A 17,204-nucleotide genomic window follows, 5' to 3' on the forward strand; every position below is an offset into this window, starting at 1 on the left:
AAGGCATTTCTTCTGGCTCCCTCCCCCCACACATACTCCTTTTGGTCATGTCTTTTACCCTGTCCACTAAAACCCTGGAATCTTAACCACCTGATCAGTGGGAGCAATAAAGAGGAAGTCACCATTTGGGCTTAGAGTTGTGAAAATGCAACAGAGAAAAAACGCCCTTTGATAAAAAGGGATAAAAATATACATCTGCATATGCAAAGGGTTAACTGTATACATAGGGATGTTTTCCCCATGGAAGCAGATAGCCTGACTTAAAAATGAGATGCCGTGCCCCTCGTATCCAGGGCAGGGAGTTAAGGTTCATCTCCATTGAAAATGAGGACAAGAATTTTGTGAATGCCTGTGCTTGCAAAAATTTAGGTAAGAGTTCAAACATTTTATACGCCAAATTCTAAGAACATTTGCCCATTTTAAAAAATGAGTTGTTTGATTTTTGTTTTCTTAATTATGAGCAGCTGATTATTGCTTATGGAATAAACTCAACCTTTTCTCTAAGTTCATCTGCCTTCTCCCCCTCATCTTTCCCCAGCCAGGAAGATTGTTTCACAATTTATATGGAGCCATTTGTGGTTTTACCTCCTGGATGCGTGGTATCATTTGTGTGAAGCTGAATGGTAGCTTAGTCATTTTTGAGATCCTTGGCATCAACTTCTGACAGCTGGGCGGGAATGACTCCTGGCTGGTTCCCAATTTTGTTTCAAGTTTTTGATTGGAAAATTGATCACATTGAATTAAAAGATGTTCAGCCTATCCCTAAGTTATTGGTTAAGTTGTGAAATTTGAAGTTTGATGGTTGCAATCAGCATGGCTAAAAATAAATGTTTAAGTGATGACTTCTTAAGCTTTTTTCCTTTTGTCCAAGGCCTTCTGCCAGCAATTTTGGGGTATGAATTAGGAATCCTAGAGCTGTTGTGATATAGGAATCACGGACTATGATGGCCTGAAGGGCTGCCTGGCATCCTGAGGGCAAGGCACAGCAGTGTGATAGGGCTTTGGAGAGGGATAGTGGAGTTAATGAGGGCCACAGACCAACGGGGTGGGGAGGCTGCACCTTTTGCTGCGCATTTGTGATGAATTAAGAAAGGCATTCCTCTGTTTCTGTCTGCATCATCCAGCCTTATGTGCTTTTGAAGTGTTGGTTTTGTGTGTTTTGTGCCCAGCACAAAAAAGTTGGAATTGAAAAGGGAAACAATGCACCACCACCTATCCATGCGGGATGAGGTGGGGGGGCAAGACCAGGAGAAATCCAGCAGCTGCAAGACCCGAGTGAGAGTTCTCTCTAAAAGTCACTTGGCACGTGGGGATTATAACAGTGACATTTTTTAAGACTATTTTCTTAGCGAAGGTTTTTTCTTTCCAAGTTTCTTAAGCAGTGCCAGCAGTTTGTCTTTTTTTTTAAATAGAAGTGATTCTTTTCCCCTGAGTGACTGAGCTGCAATAGTCTGCATCGATGGGTAGGACCCACGTCAGGGAGGAGAAAGCAAATCCATCGAGTATTTGAGGGGCAGACCACTTCTTGGACAGGAGAAAAGACTATGCGAGACATTTGGAATGTCCAGAAAACTCAGTAGTATAGTGGGATAAAAGCCTGGTGGGCTTAATAGAAATCTGAATGTATGCACTGAGGTTTGATGTGATTGAGCCTGCTTCCAACTCTCTAGTCACATGTCTTTTAACAGTAGTTTCAAGCTAGATGGCGCAGTGGATAGAGCTCTGGCCTTAGAGTCAGGAGGACCTGAGTTCAAATCTGGTCTCAGACACATAACACACAACACTTACTAGCTGTGTGACTGTGGGCAAGACACTTAACCCCAATTGCCTAGCCAATAAATAAATAAATAAATAAATAAATGAGCAATAGTTTTACAACTCTGAGGTGCCACCTCCCACCTATCAGATTGACTGATGTGACAGAAAATGATAAACGTTGGTGGGATGTGGGAAAATTGGAACACTAATGCACTGTTGGTGGAGTTGTGAACTGATCCAGCCATTCTGGAGAACAATTTGGAACTATGCCCAAAAAGCTATAAAACTGTGCATACCCTTTAATTCAGCAATACCGCTCCTAGGTCTGTATCCCAAAGAGATTAAAAAAGGGGAAAATGACCTATTTATAAAAATATATATATCAGCTCTTTTTGTGGTAGCTAAGAATTGGAAGTTGAGGGGATGTTCCATCAATTGGGGAATGGCTAAACATGTTGTGGTATATGATTGTGATGAAACATTATTGTGCTATAAGAAATGACGAGCACGATGCTTTCAGAAAAACCTGGAAAGATTTACATGAGCAGATGCAAGATGAAGTGAACAGAACTGGGAGAACGTTGTGCACAGTAACAGCAGTGTTGTGTGATGAAGAACTGTGAATGACTTGGCTCTTCTCAGCAGTACGGTGATCCAGGACAGTCCCAAAGGACTCATGATGAAACGTGCTGTCTGCCTCCAGAGAAAGAACTGATGTTGTCTGAATACAGACTGAAGCGTGCTGTTTCTCACTTTCCTTTCATTCGGTTGTTGTTCTAGTCTCCTTGTATAAAGCGACTAATTTACATGATTGCACATGTATAACCTGTATCAGAAAGCTTACTGTCTAGGGGAGAAGGGGGGAAGGATAGAATTTGGAACTCTAAACTTTTTTTTAAAATGTTCAAAATTGTTTTAACATGTAGGAGAAAAAAATGAAACATTTTTTAAAATTTATTTACTTTTGAGTTCTAAATTTTCCCCCTCCCCAAGATGACATGCAATCTGATATGGGCTGTACATGTACAATCATGTTAAATATATTTCCACATTAATCATGTTGTGAAAGAAGAATCAGAACAAAACAAGAAAAAAAAATAAGAAAATACTATGCTTCAACCTGTATTCGGACTCCATAGTTCTTTCTCTGAATGTGGATAGCATTTTCCGTCATGGGCCTTTTTGGAATTGTCTTAGATCATTGCATTGCTGAGAAGAGCTAAGTCTAACAAAGTCGGTCATTGCACAGTGTTCTCCTGGTTCTGCTCACTTCACTCAGCATCAGTCCATATGAGTCTTTTCAGAGGGTCACCTAGGTGGCACAGTGGATAGAGTACCGGCTCTGAAGTCAGAAGGACCTGAGTTCAAATCCGGCCTCAGACACATAACACTGCTAGCTATGTGACCCTGGGCAAGTTACTTAACCCCATTGCCTAGCCCAGAAAATAAAAAGTCTTCTTTTCAGGTTTTTCTGAAGTCTGCCTGCTCATCATTTCATATGTAACAATAGTATTCCATTACATTCACATGCCATAACTTGTTCAGCCATTCCCCAATTGATGGGCATCCCCTCAATTTCCAATTCTTTGCCACCACAAAAAGAGCTGCTATAAATATTTTTGTACACGTGGGTCATTTTCCTGTTTTGTCATATTAGCCGATCTGGTAGGTGTTGATGTCACTTTAATTTGCATTTCTCTAATCAGTAGTGATTTAGAGCATTTTTTCATATGACTTACAGAGGGCTTAAATTTCTTCATCTGAAAACTGCCTGTTCATATCCTTTGACCATTTCTCAATTGGAGAATGACTTGTAATCTTATAAATTTGACTCAGTTCTCTAATGTATTTTAGAAATGAGACCTTTAAAAATGAAATATTATTTTTAAAAAATAAGAGTTTTAGCTTTCTGTTCTATGGGAATAAATGGACAGTTCTAATGGTTACATGTCTCTTTCTCTTTCTAGGTCCTGGTTAGATAGTAATGAAAAAAGTGCCATTAAAAAGCTGAACAGTAGTTTGCCACTGAGAGAGGAACTAGACCGTTTGAAAAACCAACTGTCTCGTCAGCTCCTGCTCTCAGATATCAGGTAATGATGCAGAGGTCAAACTGAGCGTGTGCTGCCTCCTGGCCCAGCTTCCTTCCCTTCAGCTAAGAGGTGCATCTTCAGCTTTATTCTGTTGGTCTTCAATATCCTTCCATTTTATTTCATCGGTAAGAGCTGCACATGTATATAGACAGCACGTAAGTGTTTCCATAGTGCTCTTCAGAGCACCCTGTGGGATCATGGTGTCAGAACTGGAAGAGGGGTCCTTAAGGACAGTCTCACTAGAGGTCCCAGGACCACCCGGGCACAGGCGGGATTCAAATTCAGCTTCCCTGACTCCAAGTCTAGACTCTAACCGTTTGGCAACACAGCCTCTACATTCAGCACACTCTGCGGTGCTGTGCAGCAAGGACCATGGGCAGGTTTATCTTCGTTTTATGTATTGGGAAAGGGGGCTTAAAGAGGCAACAAGGTTTGTCTAAAGTCATACAGTTTGGTCCCCAGTAGGATTTGAACCCAAATCTCTTTCAACTTTTCCATGTTGTCTTCTATAAAAAAGCTTGTGACCTGTCCTCTAATACCAAAGTTCTAGGCTTACACAGTGGATTCTATCTTGGAGGCTACTCCTATAACGTGGCTCTTTAGCTCGTGCCTACATACATAATTTGCGCAGAAGCATCATTACTTGACTCTACAACCAAAGGAACAAGGTCCTCAGCTCCCGTGCAAGCACTCAAGCTAACAATGCATTAAAATGTAGGGCAAGCATTAGGTCATCTGATACAGAGGCTGTAGACAGCCAAGATAGCTCTCTTTCCCTCTCTGCTACTGTTCCACTTCTCTAGGGACTTACAAAGTCATAGAATCACAGAATTTGAGTGTTGGAAGGGATCTCAGTGGCTTTCTAATCCAGTCCTTACGTAAAGAGTCCCCACCATAGCATACTGGACAACTCTGAAGGGAATAGACTAGAAGAGATCCTGCCTCCTCTCAGAAGCAGGAAGTCTTGGATTCAAGTTCACCCTCTGATGTGGGCATGGCTGTGTGACTGGGTAGGCCCTCCAGGCAACTCTCTCTAAGGCCGGTGTGGGTAGAAGAAGTTTTCTCCGGGGCCTTTAGTTCTCCATGCTAAAGACAACAGATGGAGCCGGTTAGAACTCCCACGCCTACCGCCATTGAAATCAGGCTGTGCTTCCCCTAGAGAAAGATAGGGAGACTACGTCAGCCTCCTAATTAGGGGGGCACCATGGTCTTTAGTTATTTGTGTGTCTGATACTCATATCCCAGCCCTCTGAGGGCAGTGTGCCAGTGAGCCAGCCACCCAGAGGGTGTAGAGGCTACAGAGCTGGGCCTGGAGTCAGGAAAACCCGAGTTCAAATCCAGCCGACCCAAAAGCAGGATTAGCTTGAGGAGAATGGTACTTAACAACTTTCTTATTTGTAAATAGGACATTAAGCTGGCCCGGGCCACACCTCGGGCTTCTGTGGGGAGAGCGATGACACATCCCTCAATAATTTACAGTGGGAGAGAGCTGTCTGGAACACACCGTTGTGTGACCGAGGCAGAGCTTGGACCCAGGGCTTCCTGACTCAGAGCTGCGTCTTTACTTTATTAAACTACCAGCATTAAAACGGAAAGCTGATGCTGCTCAGAGGGTTTTCTGAATGATTTTCCTCATTGAATAAGAGGGTGGGAAGTAACAAATCACAGTCTTCCATTGTGGTTAAAAAGAAAGGACTAAGAGGGGCAGCTAGGTGGTGCAGTGGATAGAGCACCGGACCTGAGTTCAAATGCGGCCTCAGACCAAACACTTGAGACACTTACTGGCTGTGTGACCCTAGGCAAGTCACTTAACCCCAATTGCCTTAAAAAAATAAATAAATAAAATAAAATTTAAAAAAAGAAAGGACTAAGAACGTCATAAATGCAGTTCATCCGTGTCAGAAGGACACAGACATCAGGTTTAAGTTTGCCTCTAAACCTTGGAAACCATTTCAGATGTTTTGGTTTGTTTTTTCAAATTGTTTGGTGTTTTTGCTAGGCAGTGGGATTAAGTGACTTGCCCAGAGTCACACAGCTAGTAAATGTTATGTGTCTGAGGCCAGATTTGAACTCAGGTCCTCCTGAGTCCAGGGCTGGTGCTGTATCCAGTCATTCCATATTGGTGTCAGTATGGAAAATCATGGACTATGAGACCATATACCTTTAAAATCATTTCTCTGAAAGAAATACACAATAAAAAAAATCATAGTTGTAGACCACAAGCAGGTTTTATTCAGTCCAGATTTATTCAGACTAACAGAGCGTGTAATATACATGAAAATGACTTTCCACATCAAAAACTCATTTCTGTAAGGTAAGATTTTTAGAATGTGGTGTGATAAGTTTTCTAGGGATTATTAGGAAAATGAAAGGATTTTATTAAGAAAGTAGAAAGTAATCATTTTTAGTCTTGACAGAGAAGAAAGACTAGACATTTCAGATGGGAAAACTACCAAAGTAGGCCAATACTTGCTTTGCAATTTCTCATCTGAGAGAGCTGCCTGGGCCCCTGCAAGGCCAGGTGACTTACCCAAGGTCATACAGGCAGTCTAGGTCAGGGGCTGGACTAGAACCCACGTGTTCCCAGCGCTGAGGCTGTCTCTCACTCTGTTGCCTTTCACTGCCTCTCAATCTTGGCAAAGCGTATTTTTACTACTTTTCTGCCTTGCTTTATAAACCTGTATTATGAGCTTTAAAATGTTGGTTTGTTTATCCATTTTTCAAATCTGTAGATTCTTGGGGCAGCTCGGTGGTGCAGTGGATAGAGCGCTGGCCCTGAAGTCAGAAGGACCTGAGTTCAAATCCGGCTTCAGACCAGACACTTGACACGTACTAGCTGTGTGACCCTGGGCAAGTCACTTAATCCGAATTGCCTAAGGGGAAAAAAAAAAAACAAATCTGTAGATTCTTCAACCCAGCTCCCTTCTCGATTCGGGAAAACAGACCCAATTCTATAGTTTTCTCTTTGGTTGCTTTCTCAAAGGCTCTTGACAGAGCTGGTGTAGAGACACGTGTGCACTCAGGGCCTGTTACACACCTGCCTCCAAAGACTGCTCTTTGCGACTTCGGCAAGCCATCGCCATCTCCCACACGCACCTGATTCCCCTGAATGTGTTGGTGACGTTGTCTCTGTGCTCTGTTTATGCAGGTGGCAGAGGAGCTGGGGGATTGCTCACCGCTGTGGCCAGCTGCATAGCCTGGGTCGCTTAGCTCAGCAAAACCTGCAAGTCCTTCAGAATGTTAAAGGTGCGTCTTTGAGATCACTTCTCCCGTGACAGAGCTGAGAGCTTTCTTTTCTGAGTGTTCTTCTAAAATTATTTTGCTGCAAGTGCCACATTTCACACTCACAGAGAAATGCACATGTGTGTCTAAAAGTTGGCATGGGTATGACTGTTTCCACTGGGGAATCTCACAGTGGGAGCCTTGGCATAAAATAAGGGCTAAGTCACCTACTCATCTTGATGCCAGTTCACTATACGTGAGGTAGCAAGCTTAAGCTAAGCACCATGCGGACTTGTGTGTGATAAAGGATTTCTGTTTCTGTTATCAGGTTGTACAGTAATATTCACAGACCGGTCAGGTATGAGTGCCTTGGGCCATATCATGCTAGGAACCATGGACGTTCATCACCAGTGGACAAAAGTAAGGAAAACCTGAAAGCAAGAACATCAGATATTTGCAAAGGCATCGGTATAATTTTTGTCTAAAATACGATCTTCATAAGTGCAGAATGTTCCCAGTGATCAGTTCTGTAGCCCCCAGTGGCTGCCTTTGCAGCACCATCGTTGTATCACTGTCTAACGTGTGGGTAAAAATTTACTGTGTCAAGATGTCCAGATTTGGGGCATCAAGTAGGCAGGATAATTGGAAGAAGGCCTTGGTTTGTTTTCCCCAGTTTTTGTTTTGAATTTTCACCATTTTGTAAGCACAGCCCGAAAGCCTTCACTCTGTTTTAGCAGACTCTGCTTCTTCAGCTGTCTTTGCCACACCATGGTTTTTCATTGTTTTGCCTTTTCTCTAAGTAATGAATGGCAAGATACATCTCCCCATTAGTTCTTTTCATTTCTTGTTGCATTTAGTAAGTTTTTCTCTCTCAATTATTCCATTCATTCTGATAAACGTTGTTGGGTGGTATTTTCTGTAATTACTGTCGAGAATGGTCACCTGCCCAAATAAGCGCCCAGGATGGCTAGGACAGCCAGTCTCTTGCCATTAACTCAAAATTTGTTTAAGTCAGTTTCTCCTATGGCTAGATGTGGGAATTTTCCATTCCATGCTCGTGCTCTGCCGTGATTGGATTGTTTAAAATCCATCGAAGAAAGATCAGTAAAAGATTGTAGAGGATTTAGGATTCTCTAGACGCTTCTATTTTCTCTGTGCTTTCTGGATAATGGTAAGTATTTCCTTGCTTCCCACAAAGCCAGTTCCAGGCCTTGCCATCATTTTGTGTTGGGAAATACATAGACAGTTCAGCTATAAAAATGCTCACTTCATAGTGTATGTTTTTGTATACGATGACCGTTCGGATGCAGTAAATAGATGTTCTGATGCACGCTCACGTCCTTAGATTGTGATCTCATCACGGTCCTTGCTCAGCGACTAGTTCTGGGCTGTCCTTGTCCACAGCTGGCTGAGGGGCCATCCTCATGGTCCTTGCTTTGATCCCAGAACATCCTCAGACTGCGTACTGTCCTTCTGTCTCATCACATGATCCCCCCACCTTCCTTTCTCTCATTTTTGACATATTTCATACAGTTTGCCCAGAGCAAGGCAGCCTGCCCTGTTTCTCGTCTCACTGGGGTCTCAGCTTAGCTCGTGTTCTGTCCACAACGTACCCGTCCACATATAGGTTGGTCAGCAACCTCAGAGTGTCCACGTGGCCCCGTGGCATGGTCCTTAATCCACATGGTTTTTCCTCTTTAGTTCCCAAGGTTGGTCTCTTCTCCCTTTTACTTTAGTGATACTCTTGATGTACGCACAGACCACTCTCGGGCCTATTTCAAAGACATGGGAAAGAAGACGTAGGCTTGGTACCTGCTGGGGCCTCCCCCATCGTGTCCATGTCAAAATGCATCTCTTCCTTCGTTCTTCAGAAAGCCTTTGCTCTTTCTCCCTAGCTCTTAGTGTCCTCCCTCCCCAGAGCATTTCTTGTGTCTGCTTAGAGCCAGCTGTCTTCCCTGGTAGGATGAAAGCTCTCTGAGAGCAGAGACCACTCGTCATCAGTGCGAGTGATGCTTCCGTGCCTCTTCTCCCCTTCTTCCCTCCCTGTGCCCCTGTCTACGCAGTGGTGGTGGGGTGCCTTCAGCGGGGCAGTGCCTCCCTCCTTCCTAATGGAGCGCACCGAGTTCAGAGGCATTGGAGGCCACGCACGATGGTTCCATGGCCCTCAGTACGGAGCAGAAATCTGTCCCTTCTTCTGTATGTTTGTGGTCCCTGCCCCAGCCTCATGCAGATGCTCTCAGGGTCACCCTCCACTGCTTTGCTGTGGAGTACTCATAAACTCCCTCACTCCCCTTGTCATGTCCTGCTGGCTACCGTGTCTCTTCTCTCCACCTGCCAGGAAATGAAGGAGTTTCCGGCCTTCTTATTGTTGGGACCTCAATTAGAATTCTCAGGAAAACAGTTCACCGCTTAGTAATGGGACAAAGTACAGCGAATATGTCTTTCTAGGAGTTTAGCACTTAAGGACAGGAGAAATACAGCAGGACGGCTTAAAGATGCTGGCAGGCAGAGGGCGTGAATAAAACCGCGCATCCCCTTTGACCAAGCAGTGCCACTACTAGGTCTGTATCTCAAGGAGACAAAACCAGAAACAAAAAAGACCTGTGTGTGCAAAAATATTTATAGCAGCTCTTTTCTGGTGGGAAAGATTTGGAAATGGAGAAGATGTCCATCGGTTGGAGCATGGCTGAACAAATTATTGTATATGATTGTAATGGAATACTGTTGTGCTTTAAGAAATGGTGAGCAGGACACGCTCAGAAAAACATGGAACAACTTACGTCAGCTGATGCACAGTGAAATGAGCAGAACCAGGAGAACGTTGTACACAGTAACAGCCACATTGTACAGTGATCTCTGTGATTAACTCAGCTATTCTCAGCAATACAGTTGTCTGAGACAGTTCTATAGGACTTCGGATGAAAGGTGCTGTCCATCTCCAGAGAAGGAACCAGCAGAGCCTGAATGCAGATTGAAGATACTTTCTTTTTCTTGTATTTTTCCTGGATTTGTTGGGGGTTTTTTGTCTGTGTTTTCTTTCACAGAATGACTTCCTTGGAAATGTATTTTGCATGACTACACGTGTATAACCTATGTCAAGTTGGGGAGAAGGGAGGGAGGGAGACAACTAGGAACTCAAAATTGAAAAAAAATGTTAAAATTGTTTTTACATGTAATTGGGAAAAAACAAAATGTTAAATAAGATTTATTTTTTTTTAAATGTCGATAGGGTCTCATTAAGCATTTTAGGATAGGAAAGATTTAGGCATATTGATGGTTAAAAGAAAAAGAGCCAGCAGATAGGGAGAAATTGATAAGTGGGTCGGAATCTAAATCAGATCCCTTAATAACATTTAATTTTTAAAAAATTATTTCAGGGCAGGGTCAGGCTTTTGGCAAAAATAAAACAAGCAGTGGGGTGTTCTAATTCAAGTTAAAATTCAATTCATCAAGCATCTATCAGGCAGGTGCTGTGGTAAGCACTTGAGGTACAAAGACAGGGAAAAAAAGCCGTGCCCTGAAAGAGCTCGCTGTCCAATGAGGAAGGCCCTGCGCAAACAAGATGCACGTAGAATAAAGTAGAGAAAGGCGAGAGTTTCAGATGAGACGCTGAAGCCTCGTGCCTTGCATCATCAGCTCCCAGCCCAGCCTTTCTGATCAGGGCTGACATCTTCCAGACCCAAGATCAGCTGTTAAAATTGAACAGGATGACTAGAAGTAGATCATCCCTTATGAGAATGTAGACATTGACATACATGAATGGCTGAAACAAGATTAGATTAGAAAAGAACAGAATGATTTTTTTTCTTCCCCCAAAAAAATTAGTTATGGGGGAAATTAGGCGGCACCAGAGTGCACAGAGCACTAGGCCTGGGGTCAGGAAGACTCATCTTCCTCAGTTCAAATCTGGCCTCAGACACTTCCTAGCTTGTGACCCTGGGTAAGTCCTTTCACCCTGCTTGCCTCTGTCGTCTCATCTGTAAAATGGGCTGGAGAAGGAAATAGCAAAGCTACTTCAGTAGCTCTGCCAAGAAAACTCCAAATGGCACCACAAAGTAGTTATAGACCTTTCTTTTTCCCTCACAGTTGCTAATGCTATTCCCAAGACATATTTTTCTCCACATCACTGTGTTACAGTAGATCAAGTCAAAAAGATGAGAACTCGAATCCAGATTCTCTTTCCAGGGCCCTTGTCCCCATTTTCAGCCGTCCAAAGCTAAATTAAGCCCCTCTTGTGAGCATTTCACTGTGTCCTGGTTCCCAAGGCTGGATTCCCCAGAAGCTCAGTCCTGTGTTTGGGGAGCGTTGCCCTCTTCTCTCTGGCACACTTGCTCTAATCCCAAGATCCCCATGATTACTCATTTCTTGGACAGGCTGCCTGCATTCTGGGCCGTCCTTTTACACGCATAATTCCGTTTTGTTGTTTTTCTGTGTCTTGGTTGCATTTAACCAAAGCTCATAGCTGTACTGATCAGGGTCAGCTCACTTCTCCCTCTTTGGGCCACAGCTCTTTGAAAGGTTGCCCAGTTACTTCGCCCTCCAGAGGAAGCTGGTGCTTTTAGAGGACCGGATCAGCTACCTGCTGGGCGGCATCCAGGTGGTCTATGTGGAGGAGCTGCAGCCGGCACTGACCCTCGAGGAATACTACTCTCTCCTCGACAGCTTCTATAACCGGCTTCTGAAGAGCAGGCTCCCCTTCCACCCTCGCAGTCTCCGGGGCCTGCAGATGGTCCTGGACAGGTGAGCCTGGGGTCTCTCTGCTGGGCCCGTTGGAGGTGCTAGGTTTCTACATCATGGTCACATGCTCTTAGTTAGGAAGAGGGAGCCAAGTCGTGAATGCTAGCGCGGCCGCCCTGGCCAGCAGTGAGAGGCCACAGGATTGCGTCACTGGCCAGGGCACCATCCTGCGCAGATGCCGGTGTCCTACTGTTCTGATGACCTGGCCGGGTGGACAGGGCTGGGGGGGGGGAGGCTTGGAAGTCTGAAATGGAGCTTTCTCTGGCTTGTTCCTCCTCAGGTAGCAATGAGAAGGTCTGAGGAAAAAGGTGGTGCTGTGTTTCATTTCCCTTTCCCTCCAGCGACAGGTACTCTCCCAGCCTGCATGAACTTGGTTACTTCAGCATCCCAACACTGTGTGACCCTGTGTCCCTCCCATGGTTTATTTTCACCAAAGCAGCCCAAGCCAGAGAAAACATGAAAAGAAAGGATGAGTAAGTATTTGTCTTCTCCTGTGAAAGGGCATCGTCCGCCTCTTTTTAACATTTGCGACTTACCTGGTCGACCCCAAGGCCTGCATGCAGGGATTGAAACCTAGAAAGGACCTCCGAGGTCATCGGCGGTGGGAGGGCCCCAGGCTCCACAGAGGGGCCAGGACCTGGGCACAGTCTGGCCGGTGATCCCCTCCGCCTCTGCTCCTTCTCGAGATTAGAGGTGCTTCGGGCCTCAAAGGAGTTAGGACTGGCCCTTTGGCCCTTGGAGGCTGACAGTGCCTTCTTTGTGCCTCCCTCAGCCCCGTGAGAAGAGGCCGCGGTGGTTTTTATGCCCATTCCGAGCTGAGGAGGCTGAGGCAGAATGGGGAGCAGGAGGAAGGGTGTTCCAAAGAGCCCCATGAGGCAAGGGCCTTCCCGAAGGCTGGACGCCCTCCACTTGCTCAGGGATATTGTAGAGGGTCCTTCCAGACCCTTCAGCCCAGAGCCCCTTCGGAGTTCACCTCTGCCTTCCAGTGCCAAGCGGAGCACCGTGTATGTAGCAGGTGCTTAATCAGTGTTTACTTGAATGGAGTCACACAAATGGGGTACAGCCCCACTCTCAAGTCAGTGGGTAAATTACTGATCCTAGGGCCTATGGGGTTTCCTTACCGTGTTCTGTGTAGATGTTACATGGCGGGGCCTGGGTTCGATTTCAGACTTGGTGACTTAGACCGTGTGACCTTCAGTAAGTCACATGCCCTTGTCGTCGTCTCCCAGCCCCAGACAGAAGCTCCTGTGATCCTTCCCACTTCACTCTCACACATTTTCGGTTGCGTTTCATTACGTTCATGACTCCTGATGACTTTCTCATTAATATCTCAGGTTAAAGGTAATTGAAAATGAATTGATCCATTCGTCTATTAAGAAGTTTTCTCTGAAGAAGCTGTACAAGGAGCCCAGCGTTTCAAGTGCCCAAATGATCGACTGCTGTGAGCGACTCCTTGAGCAGTCCCTGCCGTGTCTGGAAGGGATGCACGTCTGTGTTTCGCATTTTTATTCTGTCCTGCAAGATGGCGACCTTTGTATTCCCTGGAATTGGAAGAGCTGAGGCACTGCCTTGGGAGGCGAGGTCACCCCGAGATGACTTTTAGACTTAACTTGTTTAAATCTACATGTTGATACGTCAGCGTCGTCATGCCTTTTGCCAGAGGGGGACGCCTCATTGCTGCTTCGGAAGTAGGACTTGTGGCACCCGCAGGAAAGCTGCTTGTGTGTTTCCGGTTCTCATCCCTCACCTTCTGTGGCGTCCAGAGTTATAGACAGGTCTAACTTAGAGGTATTGGAACGAAAGAGGCCATATATATTTTTAGTAGTGGGCGAAAGCCGCTTTTAAACGAAGCGAGAGTTCTACAGAAGAAAAATGATCTATTTTTATATGCACGGCTGCTGGGGTGGGACATTCAGCAAAGGTGAAAAGTCTCAAGAAAGGAACAGATGCATAATGAGGAACGCAGAAACGAGTTCTTGTTCCTACAAGCACCTGGCACGCTGCCCCAGATGTAGTAGGCGCTTAATCGATGTTTATTGAAGGCACATTTCTCGCCTTTCTTGTTAAACCCCATACCTACATGTTTTGTCACTAATGGTGGACAGCTGGTATTATCCAAAGAGGGAGATTTTTAGGAAGCAAAAATAATTTGTCCATTTTGATTCAGAAAAAGGTTAGAATTATGAAAAATGATGTAGCTATTATATATGATGTCCCTTTGACTTTTTTCATAAGCTATTTGGGGCCAGTATATTTGTCACAGTATTATCCACTCTTGATGCTGGAGAATTTAGTTTTTAGATTATTGCTCACGTAATTAAGGGTTTCCTGTCAATTTGTAGCATTCTGTGATTTAGAATCCCATTTCTGGCTGCATGTGAGTCGAGGGCCTGTTTCCTACGTGGGAAATTGTTCCAGGAGGACTCTGGGCACAGCCCTAGAGGTGACTGGAGGCCCAGATCCTCAGCCCAGGCCAAGGTCGAGGGTCCCTGCCAGGCCTTCCCAGCCCAGGTTTCCTGTCTCTCTCCAGGTGCCAGACACTCGCCTGATGTGGGCAGCCACCTCTGGGTTCCTGCTGCTCTCACACCATGGGTTTGTCCCCAGGTCACCGATGCCATGTCCCCCTCCTGAGTAGCCTGCAGCATCACCAGTGACTGCTCTTCCTAGAGCTGAGTGTTTTTAGGATGGCATCTTCATGTATTGTGTGGCTCCTCCCTCCCCAGGGTCTCCCGAGAATATTGAGAGCCAGGCCTATTCTCCATGGCTGATCGCCATCCACAGACACTCCCTGACAGGGAGGGCAGGTAATGGTCTGGCTCAGATTCCCTGGGTATTGCTGGGGCATCACTGAAAATGCCTATTTCCAACATGTGTTGTTAGACTGAGGACTTTGGAAGAGATTAGGTCAAATTTAAGTTCATCTGAAACCTACATTCAGAAATCAGAATCTGAACAATTCAAACAAAAATTGGAAAGTAATTCTGGATTCAAAGAAACTGTTGATTTGTACGGTTAGTGTTTGTAGATGCCAACACTGTCCTTTTTACCTCTGCACAAATCTGCTACAAAAAAACCTTCTGTCTTTTAGAGTGAATGTCTGCTGCCTCGGAACATTTGACCAAACCTGCAGATAACTCAACAACTGCCGTCTTATCACTAATTTTTAAATGAAAAAAAATTAGATTATTCCCCTTTGTAAGATTAATTAAAATGTAATTTCCAGTAGTATGTTTTGAACTGGATTTCGCCTCTAAGAACTGATAATTGTTATATAATAAATATAATCTGTGTTAACCATATAAATATGTTCCTTACTATTTTGTTATTAACAGACTGTTTTCTATTCATTGAAAAGAAAAGATGTTTCTTTTATTTGACAAATGCCTTGCCGATAAGTTATTTTCCCACCCACTCGGTATTGAATCAGCACTAGGCTAGTTACTGGGGTGGCTGGGGAGACAAGAAAGCTTGACCCCGGCCCGCCATTTCTCACAGAGGAAGGATGAACACACATGAAGACAGCAAAGGTATGACTAAGACAAGGCATCAGTGAGTCATCATGGCATGGCGGGGAGAATGTGGGACCTGGGGTTACTGCCTGGGTGTCCCTGGGCACGTCGCGTTGACTTTCTGGGCCTCATTTTCCTCATCTACAAAATGGGGATGATGATACTAGCACTAGCTAGGGAACCTTTGAAGAAGATATTGCCCATGTGGTTATCTCCATTTTACAGATGAAGAAACTGAGACTTGAAGGTGAAGGCAGCAATTTTTTTTTAACAGAGAGAGGTTCAAGGATTTCCATTAAGTGGTGAATTTCTGCAACCTGACCCAAACCTAGGTCTCCAGACTCCAGGTCTCCAGCCCTTTTCCATGAGCATCATGTTTATAGGTGCAGAAAGACTCGTGTACGTACCTCACGAATCCCAGAAAGTACATTATCTGGTCCTGCCTTGTTCTTTACCTACTCCTCATTTAGGAATTCAATTCAGTTCAGTTCAAGTCACCAAGCATTTATGAAGTGTTTGCTATGCGTAAGTAATTTACTCTGTGTTTGCACTGTGCTCAGGTACAAAGATAAAAACTAAATCCATGGCCTTGTATGTTCTACTGCAAAAAGCAAAGGAAGGTGAGTAGACAAAAAATAATATTCCCTGAATCTAAGTTCAGAGCTTGGCTTGTTAACATGGTAATAGTTATGTTATAAATTAATGTATTTAGAGTATCTATCCATTGGAGAATAGCTGAACGAACTATGGTCTGTGAGTATTAATTGAATACTGCTATTTTATAAGTAGTGAGGGGTAGATAAAATTTAAAAGTCCACAAGTAAAACCAGTGCAGCTACAATTAGAAGGAAATCAGGTAAATAGGGAAGATCTTGGCAGCAAATTACTCTGATAAAGGTCTCATTTCTAAGATATACAGGGAATTGATTCACATTTGTGAGAATAAGAACCATTCTCCAATTGATAAGCATTTTTCAGAGAAAGAAATCCAAGCTATCTATCCCCATTGAAAAAATGTTCTAAATAATAAGTAGATAAATGTAAATTAAAATATTTCTAAGATTCTACCTCATACTGCTCAGATTGGCAAGTCTGACAAGGAAGGAAGGAAAGAAGGAAAGAAAAAAGAGAGAGAGAAATGACATGCTGGAGAGGCTGTGGGGAAACAGGAATATTGATGCAGTCCCTCTAGATGGAGATGTGAACTGTTCTAGCTATTCTGGAAGAAGCTATTAAACCATGCATACCCCCTCACCCAGCTATACCACCAATGGGTTCATACTCCAAAGAGAGAAAGAAAAAGCCAAAAGGACAAAAATATTTCCAGCAGCTCTTTTTGCAGTGGCAAAGAAATAGAAACAGAAAAGGAATCCATCAGTTGGGGAAAGCTGAGCAAGTTTTAGAAAATGTGATGGAACATTATTGTGCCATAAGAAATGATGAAGAAGGGCAGCTAGGTGGGCAGTGGATAGAGCACCAGCCCTGGATTCAGGAGGACCTGAGTTCAAATCTGGCCTCAGACACATAACACTTAACTAGCTGTGTGACCCTGGGCAAGTCACTTAACCCCATTGCCTAGCCAAAAAAAAAAAAGTGATGAAGGGAACAGTTTCAGAGAAACCTAGGTAGATTTATACGAACTGATGCAAAGTGAGATGAGCAGAACCAGAGGAACAATTTATACAATGACATTGTAAAGACACGTAACTTTGAAAGATTTGGGAACACAAATCAATACAATTTACCAAGCACAATTCCAGTTCTCATGATGAAACATACTACCCGCCTTCTGAGGTCATTTACTCAGAGAGTAGATTCCTTTTTAAATAGCCAATGTGGGAATTTGTTTTGCTTTACTTTGTACGTTTGTTACAAGGGGGATTTCCCC

General features: G+C 44.2%; 1 protein-coding gene across 4 annotated transcripts in view; it reads left to right on the plus strand.

Moving 5' to 3' along the window:
- TCAIM (T cell activation inhibitor, mitochondrial) overlaps positions 1–15,112 on the plus strand; it is a 36,829-nt gene extending 21,717 nt beyond the window's left edge. For 3 of the 4 annotated variants that reach the window (XM_020993343.2, XM_020993340.2, XM_020993342.2), the window contains 6 exons: positions 3,726–3,848; positions 6,997–7,094; positions 7,399–7,490; positions 11,578–11,810; positions 12,149–12,280; positions 13,142–15,112. In XM_020993343.2, the coding sequence (XP_020849002.1) occupies positions 3,726–3,848; positions 6,997–7,094; positions 7,399–7,490; positions 11,578–11,810; positions 12,149–12,280; positions 13,142–13,367 (904 nt within the window). In that variant the 3' untranslated portion in view covers positions 13,368–15,112. The remainder of the gene's footprint in view (positions 1–3,725; positions 3,849–6,996; positions 7,095–7,398; positions 7,491–11,577; positions 11,811–12,148; positions 12,281–13,141) is intronic. The other variant, XM_020993341.2, reaches the window with a different exon arrangement.
- The last annotated feature ends 2,092 nt before the right edge of the window (positions 15,113–17,204 follow it).

This window comes from Phascolarctos cinereus, unplaced genomic scaffold, assembly GCF_003287225.1.
Source record: "Phascolarctos cinereus isolate Bilbo 61053 unplaced genomic scaffold, phaCin_HiC Scaffold_1;HRSCAF=81, whole genome shotgun sequence".
Classification (NCBI taxonomy): Eukaryota; Metazoa; Chordata; class Mammalia; order Diprotodontia; family Phascolarctidae; genus Phascolarctos; species Phascolarctos cinereus.